The sequence below is a fragment of the Lithobates pipiens genome, unplaced genomic scaffold, assembly GCF_037356315.1.
Source record: "Lithobates pipiens isolate NorthernLeopardFrog02 unplaced genomic scaffold, aLitPip1_a1.2 Scaffold_16, whole genome shotgun sequence".
Taxonomy (NCBI): domain Eukaryota; kingdom Metazoa; phylum Chordata; class Amphibia; order Anura; family Ranidae; genus Lithobates; species Lithobates pipiens.
In genome coordinates this window covers 628,316,384-628,337,444 of record NW_027507748.1, presented here as the reverse complement: position 1 = coordinate 628,337,444, position 21,061 = coordinate 628,316,384, and the positions used below count along the sequence as shown (strand labels likewise).

Below are 21,061 nucleotides of genomic sequence, written 5' to 3'. Positions count from 1 at the left end.
GTCCCAGACCATGTCATTAAAAGACTAGGCAGGTGGAAGTCTGCCTGCTTCGCTCACTACATCCCCAACCCGCAAGTAGAAATGGCTCAGGCATTTACTAAACTCTCTCAATGATTAAACTCAAATCAATAAAGAACTATCTCCTACCTGAATGTTTTTGCCCCCTTTTTTTGGTATACCATATGTTAGACCAAAGGCACACTTTCAGGTCCATTTCATGTGGTAAGTTTTATGTTAACTCTGAATGTTATCCGTATCTGTATCGGCCATAGGGCTGCAACCATAAATAAGAAGGCCAGTATGGTGGCCTGAATTTATGGGAGGAGCCCGGGGGTGTATTTAACCTGCCCACTCACCTGTGGTCTTGTCGGATTCCTGTGCGCGATACCCATCCTCCCATTCCCTTTTTAGGGCATTTCTCAAAGTATTCATACTCCTCAGAGATTACTCATTTTATATCATTTCATATTTATTTCATTTAATTCCTCATTTCTTATCTAATGTATGCCCCTTATTTTGGTATACTGTACGTTAGACCAAAGGCACACTTTCAGGTCCATTTCATGTGGTAAGTTTTATGTTAAGAAGAGATTCGAAAGCGCGTGGCCTGATGCATAAGTACTTTGAAATTGTTTATTAAAACAAACTGGTGTGTACAGAAAATAAAAATACTACGTATTCATAAGAGTGAGTGAGTTACAATGTAAGTACCCCCTAGTCAACTGAGTTAAATATAAAATTTAAAAAATTGTGCCCATATACAGGAGGAAAATTGAACAATCGGCTATCGTAATAAGCCGGTTGTTCAATTTTTATCCCGTATATGGGCACCATTTTTAAAATTTTATATTTAACTCAATTAACTAAGGGGTACTTACATTGTAACTCACCCACTCTTACGAATACGTAGTATTTTTTATTTTCTGTACACACCAGTTTGTTTTAATAAACGTTTTAAAATTACTCATGCATCAGGCCACGTGCCTTCTCTTTCTTCTTCTTGGATAGGTTGTCTATATCTTACAGTCTGACACTGGGCAGAAATTTTAGTTTTTCAGGGAGTGAATACAACTAAATAACAGCATACATTCTCATCCCTGAGAGGTAGTTTTATATTATCATAACAACTTACAGCCCACTCACACTGATGCGCTTTTGATGTGTTCCCATTGAGTCTCAATGGGAGGTGCCTTTTCAGTTTGCTATTGAATAACTGCACCATAGATGCAGCATGCAGGACTTTTCAAGTGTCAGTGTGAACAGTGTGAACAGTTACATCATTTTCATTGCTCTGGAAAAGCAACCAAAGCGTACCAATGTGAAAGGGGCCTTAAGAATAAAGTTTCAGATGTTTATAAATGCCCATTACTGATTGGTTAATTTAAATTTGTAAAAGACTAAGAAGTATAAAACAATGACAAACTTTATATATTTACATTTATTTTTACAGTATGTAGCACAGACAATTAAAACATTTAACATGATATTTATACATTGGTGGAGATTGTCAAAGGCACAGGATTAAGATCCATTGATTGCAAGGCGTAAAGTACTGAGGAACACTATGAGGAAAGTGATTCATTTATCACACCAGTAGCATTAAGGGATGGCGCTGTCGAATATTACTATGGTTAGTGTGCTTTTCTGAACACTGGTGGAACTATGTAACTGGCAGCTGGATTTAAAGGTTAGAATTTGAAAAAGAAATGATCATCATAATTCATTGTCAGGGGATCTATTAACCAGAACACCTTATTTTACTGAAACGCTCATGTATTCATTCATGATATCCATTCTGTCTGTAATTTTCATCATTTTGATTCACATTATCAAGAACTTCTTAAAGTGTACCTGAACTTAAGGAGTGAAGATTTACTATATGACAGGGAACATCTAGACATATTTAATTGTGCTTAAGTTTTACACGGAGGCTGGGTTCACATTATTGCACTGCAATAACACGCACAATACCACATCATGCATAAACAGACATTATGCATGTTGCTGCACTGTGGTGTCACATTGGTAACGGCAGCCCAATACCTTACCAAATGCATTGCAGCACATCAGAATGCTTGGTATAACACTGCTATGCATTTTTGTGAAGTCTGTTAGAAAGAATAGGGCATGCACCTTTTTTGGTGTATTAGGCAGCCTATTCAAATGAATGCAGCATAACACATGTTAAAGCAGTGCAACAGTGCAAATCCAGCCTGAAGGATCTACCTTTTTCCTTGAATTACTCCTGAAAAATAGCCATGCGCTCCCTGACATATGTGCTTAGTACCTAGGTACTCTTATCCTATACCCTCATAGATCATCTAAGGCAAAGGTCTCCAAACTTTCTAAACAGAGGGCTGGTTTACTGTCCTTCACACACTTGAGTGGGGCCGGACTGTGGCCATCGGGAGTATAAAATGTCCCATCATCAGTAGGAGTATACAATCCCCCATCATTGGTGTCAGTGGGAGGAATTGTGCCCCATCATTGGTTTCATTGGGCCCCATTGTTGGTGTCAATGGGAGGAACTGTGCCCCATCGTTGATGTCATTGGTAGGAAATGTGCCCCATCGTTGATGTCATTAGGAGGAATTGTGCTCTTCATTGGTGTCAGAAAATAAAATAGTACCCCAAGGGCAGGATAAAAGCAAGCTTAGGGGCCGCATCCGGCTCCTGGGCCACAGTTTGGAGACCACTAATCTAAGGCACTGCTGAGGGCCCACAGTGCAAAGATCTTGCTGCTTCTGCTTCATTAATTTTCTGGATATGTGCATTCTGCACTTCAAAACCCGCTTCTCTGATATTTCCCCATCAGGCATCAGATCATCATTCATCGGGGGGGGGGGGGGCTTCCCTGCTCCTTACTAAGATGGTTGGGGGTGGTGGCTTCCCTGCTCCTTACTAAGATGGTTGCCAGAGACACAGTATGGAGTAAGCCATGTAAGTTAGTACTGTGGAAAGGATCAGCTGTTGGAAGCCTGCAGACAATATTGATTTAAATAGTTATTTTCCCTATGTTTGCATTTTTGAGCACAACCTCCATTATACAGGTCCTCTTGTCCAAACAAAAACATTTCTATAGTTCACATATGCTGAGCTATGTTAATCTTTACGTTTTACATTTTAACAATTATGTCTTCATTTGTGACTGGAAAGGCAGTCAATACACAAATACACACTTGGATTGTTGGTAGCCAGTGTGAGCCCAGATGTGTCTGTGACGGCCCTCACCATTGACAGCTGTATTATGAACATTAACTGAACCAGTCTTTTTTTTTATAAAGATTTAGGTCTTCAGTGCAGCAGAAAGAGCAAACCTACCCGCAAGGGAATTCATCAGACTTTATATAATTTCACCTTGGAATGGTAAAATAAAATGATTTGTATCTGGCCTTATTATATAAAGCAAAGAGCACATTTGCACAATGTTCTTTGCCTTTTTTATCATAAAGGTCATGATGTTTGTTAAGCATTTCACATATTTATGGGTGATTCCCGATAAGCCGTTTTGTTGCTCTATATGGTAAAGTGCCATGCTTCTGGAATGAATGTTTTGAGCCATTGCTTTGTTACAGAATTGTGCTGTTTTTGGCCCACTCACATGATGGCTCCCCTTGGTCAACAACCTTGCAAGATAAATATTATAGGAAAAAAAGTGCTATTGATGACAGGGCTTGTTTGAGCTTTGGAGCATCCTATGACTTCTCTGTTGTTTGAGCATTTGGAACAACTTCACTGACTTCATGCATACTCTAATTATTTACTGATTTACCCACAAGGGCAAGAGTTGGGCAAAAAAGAGCAGATTAAAAAAACGTAATTAAAAACTGTAATTATTGTGCTTGTGTGCTGCCAACTCTTGCCAATTGGTGCCTTAAAGAGAATACAGTTCTGACTAGAGGCATTATTTTATTCACATCCCTAACTGAAATGTCCAGTCAACCAAAAACTGATACTTTGGTTATGGGTGTGTTGTGTGTGTAGACTGATTTATAAACTAGCTTCAAATAGTGATCAGGTACTCTACACAAGGCCTTACTAGAAGTTTTGAGCATTGCCCCCCCATTCAAGTAAGAAGTCAACAACCCAGTAGATTAAAGCAATACCTACAACCCAGACAGCAAGGAAACTTGCCACAAATTTGTGTCAGTGTTGAATGTCTTTCAACATACTGCACATTTACACTGGCCAGTTGTATACTCACAGAGCACTTGAAGCACAAGTTCTAGTTGACATTTTACCAATTTGTAGCAAATTTGCGTGGCAAGTCTCTAGCAAGAGCAAATTTGCAGTGAGAGCTCTGCAAGTCTACAGCATGAAAAAATCAGCCACAATGACCCCCTGTGGTGGGATGACTATAGAACAACTTAACAGAACCAGAACTTGCAGCAGACTTGCAGAATGTTTGCAAAAAAAAGTTGATCTGGAGTCATGGAATGCGGACTTGCCTCAATTGTGCAACAAACTTGTGAAGCTTAGCAAATCTAGCAACAGCTTAGCAAATTGTTTTCAAACTTGCAGCTAAATTGCTTGCTATCTGGGCTAATGAACAGGCTCAAAAGGCTAAGCCCAGCAGCATCCATTTTGGCCAGACTGACCCTTTAAGGGTTAAGATCGTTTGGTTTGGTGGTGCACTAATGTGTTACTTATGTTTAACAGAGTTTGGTACAGCCCATAGGAAATAAGCCAAATGTTATCTCTCAAATTGAAATAAATAAATGTCATGCTCAGGTACATATACTAATCTTAAACCATTGCAACATATTGTTTTAATAGATACCCCACAGGTAAAATGTAATACTTCAGTACACATATATATTATCCCACCTTTTACCTAAAATTATGTTAAACTTGTGCTAGTTTGGCCCTTGGATATTGTGCATGCCAAAAAGAAAAAATATAATTAGAAATATTTATCTCAAAATAATCTCTTTAAAAGTAACAAATTTACAGATGACTAGTAAATGCAAGTATAATTGCCAAGTATGATAGAGGTACAGTGTGTGGCAGTTTATGCGCAGGAGAAAAAGCACAGGTTGGTGTTTAGATCAAGAGTTCTATATTATGAAGGACTTTGATCTCCCAGAGGGTCCTGATTAGAGAGAGTACATTTGCTTGATAAGTTCATTCAACATGAGAAACATTCACGTTGACTGAAAATGGGCACAGAGCAGACGAAACGAATAAATGACAAAAGCAAAATTGAGATAAAAAGCAGCATCATATCAAACAGAATAAGGGATGTATGTTCAGATTCAAAGGTGTTATCCACATGCAAGAATTTCAGATTTCCTCTCTTTAAGAATTCAGTTTAATCTCTTTTTATGAAGAAAGGTTAGAAAAAGAAGACCTCTGGGAAGAAATACTACAAACTTCTAAGTTAGTGAAGGAGCTCCCTGCGTCACTTGTGTATTCAGGATAAGATGACGTTGAGGATATGATATTTTTTAGTCTCTGAAGAGCTATAATTAGCAGCAAAAGAAGAAAGGCCAACAGGCTAAGAAAGATAGACACGTAGACGTAAACGTTTGATAAACGGTTGGGTGTTGATGATGAGGAATCCACTGAGGTTGAGAGAGAGGTAGGGAACAATTCCAAGAATGTTCCATTCCCGATGTCTTCTGGTAGAACTGCTGAAGGACCAAATCCAGACATAGTGGCATGGGCAATGTGTTGACTTTTCAAAAAGATTCAAGTCAGGACATCTTTGAAAGACACCAGTGAAGTTATAATTCAGTCATCCACTTTAGTATGGAAGATCAACCTGAAATATATAAGGCATTTTAATTGTATACTATATGCAGTGCTAAAGAAAACCTTTTGACATTTCACTATGTTGCTTTGATAAATGCTAAACAATAGGTACATTTTACCAAGAAGCTGTTGAATTGTTAATGAAAGTGACACTGCAGGGCAAAGTGACAGTGTCTCTGCAAAGTGCCTCTCCGATCTCCTTACAGTATGTTTACGTTGCTGTTGCTTCCTTACTTATCCTTCCTCAGTCATTACTGACACTTAAATCAATAATATCAGTAACCAGGGGGTATCGTGATATCACTCCCTCCATCATGTGACAGTGCTCAGCTCTAGCGATTGGCAGCTAAGCCCAAGCACTGTGACAGGGTAGGAAGTCATATGCTCCCCAATACCAAAGAGGACCAACAGAGAAAGAACCAGCAAGGTGATGCTGGTAGGTGAGTATAAGGGGGTCATTAAGGGCATTTGTGGAGACCCTGTCACTTTGCTCTACATGAAGATGGTGACAGATTCTCTTTACCCGCTTGAGCTTTCGTCCTGTATACCTCATATTGCCCACAGAAATTTTTACATTTCTAATATAGTCTTAATATTTTGGCAATAACTTATAGGATAGCAGGGTAATACATATATCTTTTTTGGTGGGCAATACTAGTGTTATGTCCTGTACACACGGTCGGACATTCTGATTTTTTTCAGACGGATTTTGGCCCAAACTTGTCTTGCATACACATGGTCGCACAAAGTTGTCAGAAAATCTGATTGTTCAGAACGAGGTGACGTACAACGCGTACGACGGGACTATAAAGAGGCCAGTAGCACATTTTCCGTCAGAAGGTCTGACCGTGTGGACAGGACATTACTGTAAATAAAAAGTGTAAATTTTATTCTATAGTTTGTCCCCTTTAAAATTACATAAAAAGTATGTTTCTGGTCCAAAGCATGGTGTTATTCACAAATTAAATAATGTCTTTTTTTTTTTTTTTTACAAAATGTTGTGTATTTTTGGAAATGTGTTGCTAAAAAAATATATCAACACTGCAAACAATGCAAAAAACATTAACAAAACAAACACAAATGACAAATATCAATAGTAAATAAATTAATAAAAATCAGCAGAAAAATAATAGCTCAAGGAAAATGGGGAATATGAAGGAGTTAATCGAGTGTATACTAGGCACACCAAAGATATTTGGTTGAAAGTTTTTTGGGCTTACCAGGTGCTGGTCCAAAATTAGTTGATGCATAGTTGGTTTCTTAATGTGAACCTGTCAAGTCCCAGAAAGACTCTAAACTAACAATATAGCAGGAAGCATGTAGGGCTTTGAAGCATCTATAATGGACTTCAAATCAATTTGTGTGGACTTTTACTTGGACAGTATTCAAAGCCCAGTGTATTAAAGAAAGTGCATATTACTAATCGTTAACAGCTCTTGCCAAATAGGTTACATTTAAAAAATGGTATCAACATTTTTTTTTAGGTGAGTATTTGAGGTTACAGTTTTTTTATGTTCTTTTTAGTTTGAGCTTTGTTTTATTTGAGTTTTATTTTGTTAGGGTCTTGTATTTATTTAAGTTTTTTAGGGGGTCAGTAGCAGCATCAGTAGCATGAATCTGTTGGTATGAACATAAGTGTTGCCCGTTGTTTTTAGCATAACACTGTAGATCATCGAGGTGCTGTTTACTGCACCAAAATACCACAATGTACAAGGAACCCAAGCTACATAGTTTACAGCCGACCAAAGCACCACTTATCCCAAATACAACTCTTCCAATAGCTACAAATAAAGGTAGGGAATAAACCCCACACTATCAGCAACACTATTCAACAATAAGAAAGGCGAGCAGCCTCTGTGTCCACAGGCCAAAGCCGTGTTCGTGGATGTGGTCCATCATGTATATCCTTACTGACTCCAATCGGACCACTTTAGTTGGTTCCAAAAATGTTTCAGCAAGATGAATTCTGAAAACTAGTGCTGTAAATCACAGCCTTGGAAAATTCTTGCATATATGACTGAACTTTGTTTACAAGGGAGGCAATCTTATGTGATGTCACACTGCTGCTTGGTAACATCAATGCATTTCAAAATGGTTGCATGCTTTCTCTTGGAATACTATAAGATTTGTTCTCGCTCCTTATTTTGCTTGTATTCATTTAAGTTTATTTAGAGCCAATTTTTTATTTTTTTTTATCATATTGGATAGAATAGGAAATGGTTAAAATCACTGCCGGGTTCTTCTTTGCCATTTGGGGTTGTTTTACTTTATTGTCTGTGCCAAGTGGGCCAAGGATCCCCAATGGAATATTTCTAAGCAGTAGTGATATTTTACATTCTTTGTCAAACAAAAAATTTATTGGATCACGATTAACGATAAGATGGCCTGCACTTTACATAACCACCAAACGAAATTTGATAATACTAAAATTTATAACTAAAATTGACTGCCCTTATACTAACACCCCCCCCCCCCCCTTTTATCTTTTCTTTATTTTTATTTTTATTTTAGTTATATTTTATTATAACTGGACTTTGAAAAATCATCTAAATTCATGATCATTTGAAGAAACCTTGACTTATAACTTCAAGCCTGTTTTGGATGATGTTTCTCTCACAATATTGCCCAAACAAGATATTAGCTCAATTATATAATTTCTATATTTGCATTGGTCTCTTAAATAATGGCTATGTCCCTACAATTAATAGGGATATTACTCATCTATGGTCATATTAATGAGTCATTTATCTTTGTTTGTTGTATATCCTCGATATGTTATTGTGAATATGTTTTATTATTAATAATATGTTAATTATTTCCATGTCTGTTATCATTTTTATATCTTTGTCCTATGACATGAAAACCAATAAACAGATTAAATATGGAAGATTTCCCCGTTATTCCAGTTGTAAGGACAACTTGAAATTCTGTATTTTTCCCTTACTTTCAGTCTCTGTGTCAATGGTCACCAGGATAAACTGTAATATAGATAATATAGTGAACTTTCCCAGCAGGGACACAGGCATCAATAAACATCTCACAAGAGTTCTTTCTCTTCCCAACTCTATCCAGAACTAAAAAGAAAACCTTTGGCTTTAGATATTCTTTAAATCCTTCATCATAACATTCTATCAGCTCCTCCATATATTGAACTCTATTTACCAGTGCCTTACTAATACCAAAAAATAATAACCATAATCATCATCACCATCATCATATCAAAGGTTATTATCAGTATAAACATACATAATAGCTAAAAAATGTTTAATGCTGTGCTATAAAACCACAACAGCAAAAAACAAAACAAAAAAAACCTCCCTAAAGCCGGGTACACATAGACCAAATGCCAGGAGACATTGGCTGATTAAATAAAAAAACTGACCGGCTAGCTCCCAATTAGCGCTGTCAACCAATCACAGAGAGCGCTGATCGGAGTGTTCTGGCGGGGGGGCCATTCCGCTGTCAGAACATAACAGCTCAGCGGTCTGGAGATCGCTGTATTATTGTTGGATGGTTAGTATAGCATTTCCGACCTTAGATGACAGTTTTTTTTCATGGTGTATATACTGTATGCATATATAATTAGGTTATCTCTTTTATGTGTGTAGCAATTGTGAAGGCTTGTCCAGAAAAGATAAGGAGTGTTAAATTAAAGATTTATTTATTAGAGAAGTATGTAGGAGGGTAGTCCAGTCCACTGGATCTTGTAGATCAGTTTATTAGTTGACCCATCTGCTTTTGTAGATAAAGATAAAACTGAAACAAATGGAACTGTCAGAAATTGTATCAACCTAATTGATGAAAAATGATAAACATTTACAAAGAGATTGCAAACATTACACATTTTGAGCATTTTTCTTTAATACAATCTTATTTTAAAAAAATCATTAAGCTATCATATTTTAGTTTTGTTTTTGGTCTAAGCTACATGAAGCATTTTTTCACCCAAGGAACAAAAAAAATAAAAGTCAGCAATACTATAAAAGGACACTTACCTATCCAAGGATCCCACGCCGTTTTCACCCATGTCGGTTCTTCACTGGTCTTTGGGTCCCCGGATACAGGATGTTTACTGTGGAAAGCTGGCTTTGACTCTTTGCACAGGTGCCCATTGAGCATGTGTGAGTCGCACTGCACTTTGTGAATGGTCCTGTAGTCTTCTGGGATCTGTGATATGTCCCAGAGGGTTGCAGGCAGGGGGTTAGAGGAACGTTTGTGGATCCAGAACAGCGATCCAAATGGAAGTGGGAGTGGGTACCTGTCAAAACTAGATACCCGCTCCTCCCCAACTAAAAAAATCTTTCCAAAAATGGTAGGGGGGATAGGTGGCGGAAAAGCAAAACTTCCTCTTTTGGGTATGTCAAAATATATACATTTACTATATCTCTTTCTGCACTTAAAGTCCATTTAACAGTCTGTAAAAGAGACTCCCCGGCCACACGCAGAGCCTTAAAGTATAACTAAAGCAAAAACTTTTTTTTTTGTTTTGGATAGAGTGAAGACTGATTTGAACACCTGTCAGTTTTTCTTGCTGTCTATGCCCTTGTTAAGGAGAGTCACCATCTCCATTTTTCCTGTTTACCATTATCATTGAAAGTGAAAGTATAAGAAAATCCCAAATATTAGGTTGTCCCCAGAAAAGTAATAGAGGGGACATCTTCCAATGGGGGGCACTCTTTTTGGTGACCTGGGGGTCCCCAAGGAATTCTCTTAATTTTCAAGGATTTCCTCTTACTTCCTGTTTGGCTATAGGACAGGAAGTGAAGGGAAATCTCTCCAATAGGACACAGATGGCGAAAAAGTTTTGCCTATAGTTCTACTTTAAATCCAGCAGTCTGAGTGTCTGATGACAATACATGTTCCTCATCTTCTGCTTCAGCAGTATATTGTCTTAACTGCTGCACAAAACTCATATAATGATATCTAAATGATGTTCTGTGCTGCAGTATGGGAACCTAGATTGGTATGATGATGCACCATCAGGGTGTGCAGGTGGCAGCCTGGGCGCACAGGAAACATGAATGATGCTGGCTACCATTGAGGCTAAAAGAGGAGGGACATCTAGTGTCAGAGGAGGATTTCTGCAGGGGCAGAGGGATAAAAGAAGGACTCCTTTATTTAAAACTGTTCAGCCACTGAACCTTTTTGCTGTGCATCTAACCATAAATCTTTAACTGAAGTCAAAGGCTGCTATATCCCACCTTCTGTAAACCTATTTGAAATGTATACATTTGTTATTGGTTTTGCAAGCCCTGAAATTCTCAGATGCAATTCCACAGCTATTTGTCTTTCACTCTGCAGGTCTCTGTGAGTTCACGGACTGCAGAATTTCCTCATTATGGCAGTCCTATCACATTGCTCACTTCATGTTCTGGCAGCCTAAAGGCCAAACTCATCTTTTGTAGCAGTTGTCACTAGAACAAATTAAGTATTCATTGTGATGAGTCTGCATTCTACGGATGTGCTTTGAATTACAACTTCTATCTTTAGAGCTTCTAATGAAATTTTAGCAGGCTCCACATTCACTGATACACATTGTTTTTAGAATATCAATCAATAGATAAAAAATCTGCGTTATTATTTACACTATTTCAAAATTCTAAATGCAGCCAAACAGTAAATGCAAGTGAAACTTTAATTTGCAGGAAATGTTCAGCAATGTTTGAATTAATAACTTCCTCATAACACAATTTACAGCAACAGTGTTTTTATTTTTTTATTTTAATTGCAGTTTGTTAAATAAAACACAATCCTTGAGCTCTTCCGAGTGACTTTTAGGGCCGGTTCACACTGCGACGCGAGGCGAGGCGAGGCGACACGGCTCGCCTCGCCTCGCTCCCGCAAGTCGCCCCCATTCTGTACAATGGAACCGTTCTGAGAGGAGCGACTCGAGTCGCTCCGACTCAGAAAAAAGGTTCCTGTACTACTTTGGGGCGACTTCGGGGGCGACTTGCATTGACTTCTATACAGAAGTCCTCTGCAAGTCGCCGCTGAGGTCCGTGCAGGTCGCGGCGAGGCAAGTCGGAGACGCCTCGCCGCGCATCGCTGTGTGCACCGGCCCTAAGCTGAGACGATGGCATCAGTCTGCTGCAGACAAGAGGAAGCATTTCCTCAGTCTCCTTTTTCCCAGTGGTCAGACTATAAGGGCCGATTCACATCTGTTTGGGGTGTATTTGGTGCATTATGTTTTAGTTATGTTTTACAGGAGTTTAGGCCCCTTACCATTGAACTCTATATAACCTGCCTTTTGATGAAAGCGTATCAGAGATGCGGCATGCAGACGTTTTTTGCACCCACCTACAATGCACATAAAACACTCAGGCTGATCTGTGGTAGACATTTGTGGACTGCAAAGATGCTGGGAATGGATTTCCAAGTAAAACAAGAGAATTAATGTTTATTGTAAATACAAAAGTATTTACAAGAGTACTTTTGTATTTATACAAGAGTACATCATTTGCTGTACATTTTAAAGACAAGCAGAAGTCAGTATTTGGAGAAAAAAGTTTTATGATTTTTTTTTTTACATTTGAAGAACTACGGTCCCTTGCAAAAGTATTCGCCCTCCTTGGCTTTTTACTTATTTTGTTACATTACAGCCTTTAATTCAATGTTTTTTTAATCATAATTATATGTGATGGACCAGAACACAATAGCCTAAGTTGGTGAATGTCCACCTGTGGGCAATCTAAATGTCACATAATCTGTCATTACATATACACACCTTTTTGAAAGGCCCCAGAGCCTGCAACACCTAAGCAAGAGGCACCACTAACCAAACACTGTCATGAAGACCAAGGAACTCTCCAAACACGTAAGGGACAATGTTATTGAGAAGTACAAGTCAGGGTTAGGTTATAAAAAATATCCAAATCTTTGATAATCCCTAGAAGCACCATCAAATCTATCATAACCAAATGGAAAGAACATGGCACAACAGCAAACCTGCCAAGAGGCAGACGCACACCAAAACTCTCAGACCAGACAAGGAAGGTATTAATCAGAGAGGCAGCACAGACACCTAAGGTAACCCTGGAGGAGCTGCAGAGTTCCATAGCAGAGACTGGAGTATCTGTACATAGGACGACTATAAACTGTACGCTCCATAGAATTGGGCTTTCTGGCAGAGTGGCCAGAAGAAAGCCATTACTTTCAGTAAAAAACAAAATGGCACGTTTTGAGTTTGCGAAAAGGCATGTCGAAGACTCCCAAAATGTATGGAGGAAGGTGCTCTGGTCTGGTGACACTAAAATTTTACTTTTTGGCCATCAAAGAAAACGCTATGTCTGGCACAAACCCAAATATCACATCACCCGAAGAACACCATCCCCACAGTGAAACATGGGGGTGGCTGCATCATGCTGTGGGGATGTTTTGCAGCAGTCGGGACTGGGAAACTGGTCAGAGTTGAGGGAAAGATGGATAGTGCTAAATACAGGGATATTCTTGAGCAAAACCTGTACCACTCTGGGTGTGATTTGAGGCTAGGACCGAGGTTCACCTTCCAGCAGGACAATGACCCCAAACACACTGCTAAAGCAACACTTGAGTGGTTTAAGGGGAAACATGTAAATGTTTTGGAATGGCCATACAAAGCCCAGACCTCAATCCAATAGAAAATCTGTGGTCAGACTTAAAAATTGCTGTTCACAAGCACAAACCATACAACTTTAAGGAGCTGGAGCAGTTTTGCAAGGAGGAATGGGCAAAAATCCCAGTGGTAAGGTGTGGCAAGCTCATAGATACTTATCCAAAGCGACTTGGAGCTGTGATAGCGGCAAAAGGTGGCTCTACAAAGTATTGAATTTAGGGGGGTCAATAATTCTGCACATTGACTTTTTCTGTTATTTTGTCCTATTTGTTGTTTGCTTCACAATAAAAAAAAATCTTCAAAGTTGTGGGCATGTTCTGTAAATTAAATGATGCAAATCCTCAAACAATCCATGTTAATTCCAGTTTGTGAAGCAACAAAACACGTAAAATGCCAAGGGGGTGAATACTTTTGCAAGGCACTGTAATTTTGTTCTTTTATTTGCTCCATTTATTTTGCCAGCAGGTCCTAGCAACTTCACTCGAGGTGACAGGTACAGCAGAAAAAGCCTTCAGGACTTTTAAGTTATGTCCTTGGTCATTAAAGTGGTTCTAAATTTGAAATTGAATAAATTGTATTGTTATAGGGTTGCACTGTGGATACACAAATAGATGTGTGGCAACATCCTGACTACTTGGAAATATTTGTACATATATTGAAAATGGACTTTATGGGCACACCCATACACATCAAGTTTCTTCAAATATAGTGTAGGTAGTCCATTCATCTCACATGGTCTCATTTACATATTCTTGCACAGCAGTGTGGGTTGTCAAGCACACACAAGATTCACATGGTTGTGATATGGTCGCCTGGTCTTCACCTGGCTGCTGTCCCCGGTTTGGATGGGATTCCTCGGTCCCCGGTTTGGGTGGGAGATCATCATCCCTGTTCCCTTGGATATAGGTTGGATGTTGCTATTGGACCATTTTGTAAGTTATAGACCCCCCTTTTTTTTGAGAGATGGTTCTCTTTTTAAAGGGTATCCTATATTTATAGATATGTTATTGATTTAATTTTAGAGCATTTTACTCATGATAAGTGGCGTGAGCCATGAAACGTGCTTCAAGTACATTTTGAACTGATGCCCAGACAAATTTGGCTCACTAAGAGCAATTGCTTATGTTTATTATTAATGGATGAATGATCTATGAAATTGTACTGCTAATCATGTTGTATTTTGCTTTGTATAATAATTGTATGTGTATACAAGTGAACTGTTATTTACAGTATATCATGTCTTTTACCAAAGATTACTGATACTTTTTAACTTGATTTGGAATTAATAAACAAATTAATTGACCAATATAAACTGGATATTTATCCAGTGACATGCCTCATATAAAGTCCCATTCTTTCCTCTTCCTTTTTTGTTAAAAAAACTTTCTTCCCAACATTGTTAATGTTACTGTTGCTTATGTTGTTTATTATAACGCTGTTGTACATGATGATCGTGATTGTCCTTTCTCTGTGTGTTGGTTTTGCAGAATGGTTCACAACTCCAGCAGAGGCTATATCCCCCAGCTATGTAGCCACCCAGTGCCGCTGTCTCTAATCACTTCCCATGGTTGGAGCTGCGGCAGTTGGAGGATCAATTGCTGCATTGGCCCAGGGCCTACGCATCAGTGCTGGTACGGGCGCATGCGCAGCAGCCTGTGGCCAGTCCGGACTACGTAATTTCTGGGCATCCGGTATGACGTATGTCCAGTCGGACATTTATACAAATAGATGTATAGCACTTACCCCCTGAATGAGTGGCTGGTTTTAATGGGCTTACCATTACCATCTCTCGGCCGCTCCTCCTGTCTATGGGTGCCCGTGGTAGATGGCCCAGAAAATTTAGAGACTGACGACAGATCCGCTTAAAGTCGGGTGAATCCACAATCCCAGGCCATAGGCGCCCTGGGGGCTGGCCAGGAGGACCAGGACCATGGAGTCAGAACACATACTTCTGGACCGGAACCCCCGAATCACGTAACATCCACATCTTAAGTACCCTCTCCCAGAAAGCACAGCAAGAGTGTCACTCCCACTGGGCTGGCTCTCAGAGAAAGTAACCTTATAGCACCCAATCAGACTGTGTTTCCATGCCTGCCAGAAGAGACAGTGCCCCCTATGGCCAGGCCGAACACCCTATAGTCCAGTTAGACTGATGCCGAGGTCAAAATTTGGAATAATTATACCCAAACCAAACTGCAGTTCAGGTGTAATGTTAAATTTCACAAAACAAAGCGCGTGCTCTTCAGGAGCCGGCGCTACACACTCCCCCTGCCAATTTAGACAATGTCCTCATCCTTTGGGAAGGACAGGAAAAAAACCCAGAGACAAAAATCTAGCTCTATCAAAAATAGAGTACCTGAACTTTGGGGTAGGAATGGCGGAAAAAGGGAAGAAACAATAAAACTTTAAACATTATTGGAACATTGTTTAGTAACCCAGGTTTATCATACACATACAATGCAGCCCAAAATCTACCTAAACCACCCACTCGCCGGCAGCTTGATAGATGTTCTCCCTGCAAAGAAAAAACATGAAACACAATAAACCACTATTCCCAGGAGGCAAGTCCCCATCAGAAACTGATGAGTCCCTCTCTTCCAACTCAACTGTTACTTGACGCTGCAAACTTAGAATGCTGGAGCATACCTTTGCAGACTTACTGTCAGGTCACCTTGAGGCGAGGTGACAGGTGCACACCGTAGGGATGCGGAGTGCACCGCGAGGTTGTGGACCCTGCTGCTGACTGCTGCAGACGGGGACAGATCCCACTGGGGATAGAGCGTGAGATTCCCTGGGGCGCGGAGTCTAAGAGCCAGCTGGTGTTCACCAGAGCTTCGAGTGGTGAAGATGGTCTTGGCTGCAACTGGCTCCAGGTCGCGACCCCCAGGGTCCCCCAGCTCACACCCACAGTAGGCAACAGGAGGATAGGGATGGTGAGGGACAAAGCCAAGGTCGGGGCCACAAGCAGAACAGAATAGTCGGGTACACGCCAATAGGTCAGGGTCACAGGCAAGCAGGGATGGTCAGAACACGCCAAGGTCGGTAACGGAAATCAGTAGCAGAGCACACGACAGGAAACAGGACGCTAATACACAAAGGAATACACAATGGTTGATCAGCACTGAGCCCTGCAGTGCACAGGTTTATATAGGCTCCCTGATAGGGCCTGGGGTGGAGCCATGCTTAGAGGAGAGGTTATAAAAACCACCAGGTGGAAGTAGCTGGCTTCTTAGTCTGAAGACATGAGGGAAGGTAAGCAAACACAGGAAGATCACTGCATAACCATGACAGTACCCTCCCTCTTACGAGGCCTCCCCCTTCCCTGCCTGGGTCCAGGCTTAAAGGGAAACTCCAGATGGAACCTCCTTAACAGACAGGGAGCAAAGACCTCAGATGCAGTGATCCAAGACCTCTCCTCAGGACCCAACCCTTTCCAAAGTACGAGGTATTGAAGAATGCCTTTACGGAGCCGGGAATCCAAAACTTGACTAACCTCGTATTTTAGATTATCCTCAGAAACCAAAGTAGAGGTAGGGAGAGGACGAGAGGACTTGAGGACTAAAGGCTTTTTAGGAATGGGTAAGGGCATGAGAAGATCAGGAGTCTGAGCAGGGACCCCCTCACCCTTAAAGTTGAGTTGGGCATCCATCACAGGACCACCAAACTGGGCAGAGGTCAGTGGATCCCTGAGGTCAGGTTGGTTAGAGGGTGACATGTCGCAAGATTTAAGCTGGATAGCAGAAACACAAACAGAACCCTGAGAAAAAGATTGAAAACCCCTCTTGGCCGAATGAGGTATTCTATCCAAAGGATGGATTGAGCCTCTTAAATGGGTTTGAACGGACATAGTAGTAGTAGGGTGAGACTGGGTCACAGAAGGTCCTGAACAAGAAGCAGGAAGCTCATAGGGCATGGGCTGGACTGGCATAAGTGGTGTGGAGGCCGACTGATTAGTATTGTCAGATGTAGCGACCATCTCAATCGCATCACAAGGCATAGCGACTCTGGAACTTGCAGACAAGTTAGCCTGGCTGTGCGTCCAAGGGAGATTAGGGACAGGCAGAGGTAAATGGTTATGCGAACTGGAGCGAATGATCGACTCAGGTTCATAGGTGGGCTCCTCATCCAGAGTATCACATGACCCAGAGAGTGCACCAGTCCGACTATTGCAGGACGCGTCCCAGAGATCGCCATATACAGCAGGAAAAGCAGAAGATACAGGGGTGGTGGTAACGGGAAGTCTCTCCTTTGGGGTACCCTTGAGTAGACAGGAAGAGGAACAGGAGGAACCCCAAGCCAGGATCCGTCCAGCAGACCAGTCAACGTGTGGAGAATGGAGCCGAAACCAAGGAAGACCTAATATGATAGGAGATGAAGCCTTAGGTAAGACAAGGAAGGATATCCACTCCTGGTGGAGTGTCCCTACTGACATCTTAACAGGAATAGTCTGGAAGCGGATAGGACCCCCTGGGAGAACCGTGCCATCAATCGCCAAGACCACCAATGGTGTTGTAAGGGGCAAAAGGGTAAGTCTCATGGAGGATGCAGTTTCCCAATCCATGAAATTGGCAGCGGCTCCGGAATCAAGATGTGCTGAGACCGAACGAGAGGAAGCACCGACATGAAGCAACACAGAAAGGAGAAGACGAGACGGTGAAGGTGATATTTCAGGGTCTAATACTCCACCTTCCAGATGTATTAGCCCTGAGCGTTTTTCCGGACGAAGAGAACAAGTGTCACGGAAATGACCTTTAGCCCCACAATAGAGGCATAGGCCCAGAGTTCTGCGCCTAGCGCGTTCTTCGGGAGATAACTTAGTCCAGCCCAACTGCATAGGTTCCTCGGTAGGCAGGGGGTGCTCCTCGAATCGAGGAGAAGGGACTGGGGACACAGGATGCCTAAAGAACGGGGAGTGCTGGCGTCTTTTTTCCAGGGCCCTCTCCTGAAAGCGAATATCGATCTGGTTACACAAGGTGATGACACTGTCCAGATCAGCAGGAAGGGATCTTCCTGCTAATTCATCCTTCACTCTATCAGAGAGGCCATGTAAAAAGGTTGCAACTAGGGCCTCATTATTCCAGCTCAATTCAGCTGAGAGGATACGGAACTGAAGAGCATACTGTCCCACAGAAGCGGCCTCTTGACGGAGACTTAAAAGAGCGCTAGCCGCTGAGGAGACACGACCTGGTTCCTCGAAGATATTCCGAAAAAGTTTCAAGAAATCAGACAGGCTAGAAACCACTGGATCATTCAGTTCCCACAGAGGGGCGGCCCAAGCCAACGCCTCGCCGGACAGGAGGGATATGATATATGCGACTTTTGCCCGATCGGACAGGAAGTTTTGGGGCTGAAGTTCAAAATGAATTGTGCATTGGCTGAGGAAGCCCCTGCAGGCCTTGGAGTCCCCAGAGAAACGGGACGGAGCTGGCAGTACTAATGAATGCGTGGATGCGACTGGTGCGATAGGTGCAGTCGCAGATAGTGGTTGAGGTTGTTGAACTGGGGGTCCTAATGAGGCCTGAACCTGTTCAAAACGGGATGCCAAATCCTGAAGGAATTGCATCACCTGCGTCTGATGCGATTCTTGGGTCTCAAGTCGCCGAACTAAGCTCTGCAATGGATCATCTGCAGGAAGCGGCACGTCAGCTGGGTCCATGGCTGATCAAACTGTCAGGTCACCTTGAGGCGAGGTGACAGGTGCACACCGTAGGGATGCGGAGTGCACCGCGAGGTTGTGGACCCTGCTGCTGACTGCTGCAGACGGGGACAGATCCCACTGGGGATAGAGCGTGAGATTCCCTGGGGCGCGGAGTCTAAGAGCCAGCTGGTGTTCACCAGAGCTTCGAGTGGTGAAGATGGTCTTGGCTGCAACTGGCTCCAGGTCGCGACCCCCAGGGTCCCCCAGCTCACACCCACAGTAGGCAACAGGAGGATAGGGATGGTGAGGGACAAAGCCAAGGTCGGGGCCACAAGCAGAACAGAATAGTCGGGTACACGCCAATAGGTCAGGGTCACAGGCAAGCAGGGATGGTCAGAACACGCCAAGGTCGGTAACGGAAATCAGTAGCAGAGCACACGACAGGAAACAGGACGCTAATACACAAAGGAATACACAATGGTTGATCAGCACTGAGCCCTGCAGTGCACAGGTTTATATAGGCTCTCTGATAGGGCCTGGGGTGGAGCCATGCTTAGAGGAGAGGTTATAAAAACCACCAGGTGGAAGTAGCTGGCTTCTTAGTCTGAAGACATGAGGGAAGGTAAGCAAACACAGGAAGATCACTGCATAACCATGACACTTACACCACCTAGTGGTGAAAGCCATACGTGCTAGTCCATCACAAAACTTTTTATTTTCCTGCTTGCTGTGTTCAGCTTGACCGGTAGTCTTTCCAGAACCTACTGTCTAGCTATTTTCCCACAGTCTCTGATCTCATGCAAAAGTAAAGTAGGGGGAGCAAAAGTTCCTTTTTTTTGCAACAAAAACACTGTTCCGGTAAATGTCCTCACCAGGAAAATCTGGGACCCGGCAAAGCTACAGACTTTCCCTATGTATCTATTGTCGTAATGAAATAAACAACATTGTCCCTCCCTGGCCTGCAGATCACCACCTTGTCTGCGTACACATGCCTCCCATAACTCCACTGCTGGAGGCAACCTGTGAATCTCTCATACATGTCCAGGGAGAAAAAAAAATTCCGTAACGGTTTTGGGACTTTTAGGTAATTCCAAACGTCCTCCACATACCATTCCTCACTGTGTTTTTCAATAGTGTCCATAATCAAAGTTCCTGGAAGCCTCACACCCGCAGGGATACCAGCAGTGGGCATCCTAAGACCCATGGCAGGTGATGCTCTTGGAACGCCAAACATTTTCAGCAGCTTTGCTCTTAATCTCATGCACAGCCTTCCTCCTCTCTCTTCCGCAGCACTCTCATGTGGTGCCTCATGCAGGGCAAAGAGAAAGGCAAGACTCCTCCCACTGGTTCCTTCTGCTGCGCAACTCGCGGGCTTTTTCCTGGCTCCTCCCATGCTTACGCGCCAACAGTGGATGTCCATCATTTCACAAAATGGCGTAGTAAAAAAAAACAACCCTCTGTTCTGTATCCACCACGTGCACAGGAGTAACGGTAAATCCCGGACGAGCCCCCACATGTAGCACTTACCCCGAAGGAGCTGCTGGTTTTAATGGGCTTACCTTCTCTTGCTCGCTCCTCGTGTCTAGGGGTTCCCGTGGTAGATGGCCCAGAAACTTTAGAGACTGACGACAGATTCACTTAAAGGGATTTTTATTTGCTAAAACGTAGTTAACAACAGTCTCTAGTGTAGGATCAGAGGGTTAGGTGAAAAGTCCAGGTACTCTTATGCCGCGTACACACAATCAGATTGTCCAGCGTACTTAGTCAGCCGAAATGCATTTCAGCGGACAATTCGATCGTGTGTGGGCTTTAGCTGACTTTTCCAGCGTGAAGTCCGGCGGACTAAGAAAGTATTTTTGCACTCCAATCTTCCCGTCGGACTTGGGTTTCAGCGGACAATACGTTCGTCAGTATGCTAGTACGGCAGACTAAGAATGACACATGCTCAGAAGCAAGTACAAAAAAGGAAGCTATTGGCTACTGGCTATTGAACTTCCTTTTTCTAGTCCCATCGTACGTGCTGTACGTCATCGCGCTAGCAAACGCCGGACTTTCTGTGTGTCCATGTGTGGCCAAGT

General features: G+C 42.1%; 1 protein-coding gene across 1 annotated transcript in view; it reads right to left on the bottom strand.

Moving 5' to 3' along the window:
* Positions 1-1,420: 1,420 nt before the first annotated feature.
* SERTM1 (serine rich and transmembrane domain containing 1) overlaps positions 1,421-21,061 on the bottom strand; it is a 66,182-nt gene continuing 46,541 nt past the window's right edge. The window contains exon 2 of the mRNA XM_077484150.1: positions 1,421-5,764. Coding sequence (XP_077340276.1) covers positions 5,323-5,655 — 333 coding nt within the window. The 5' untranslated portion in view covers positions 5,656-5,764 and the 3' untranslated portion in view covers positions 1,421-5,322. The remainder of the gene's footprint in view (positions 5,765-21,061) is intronic.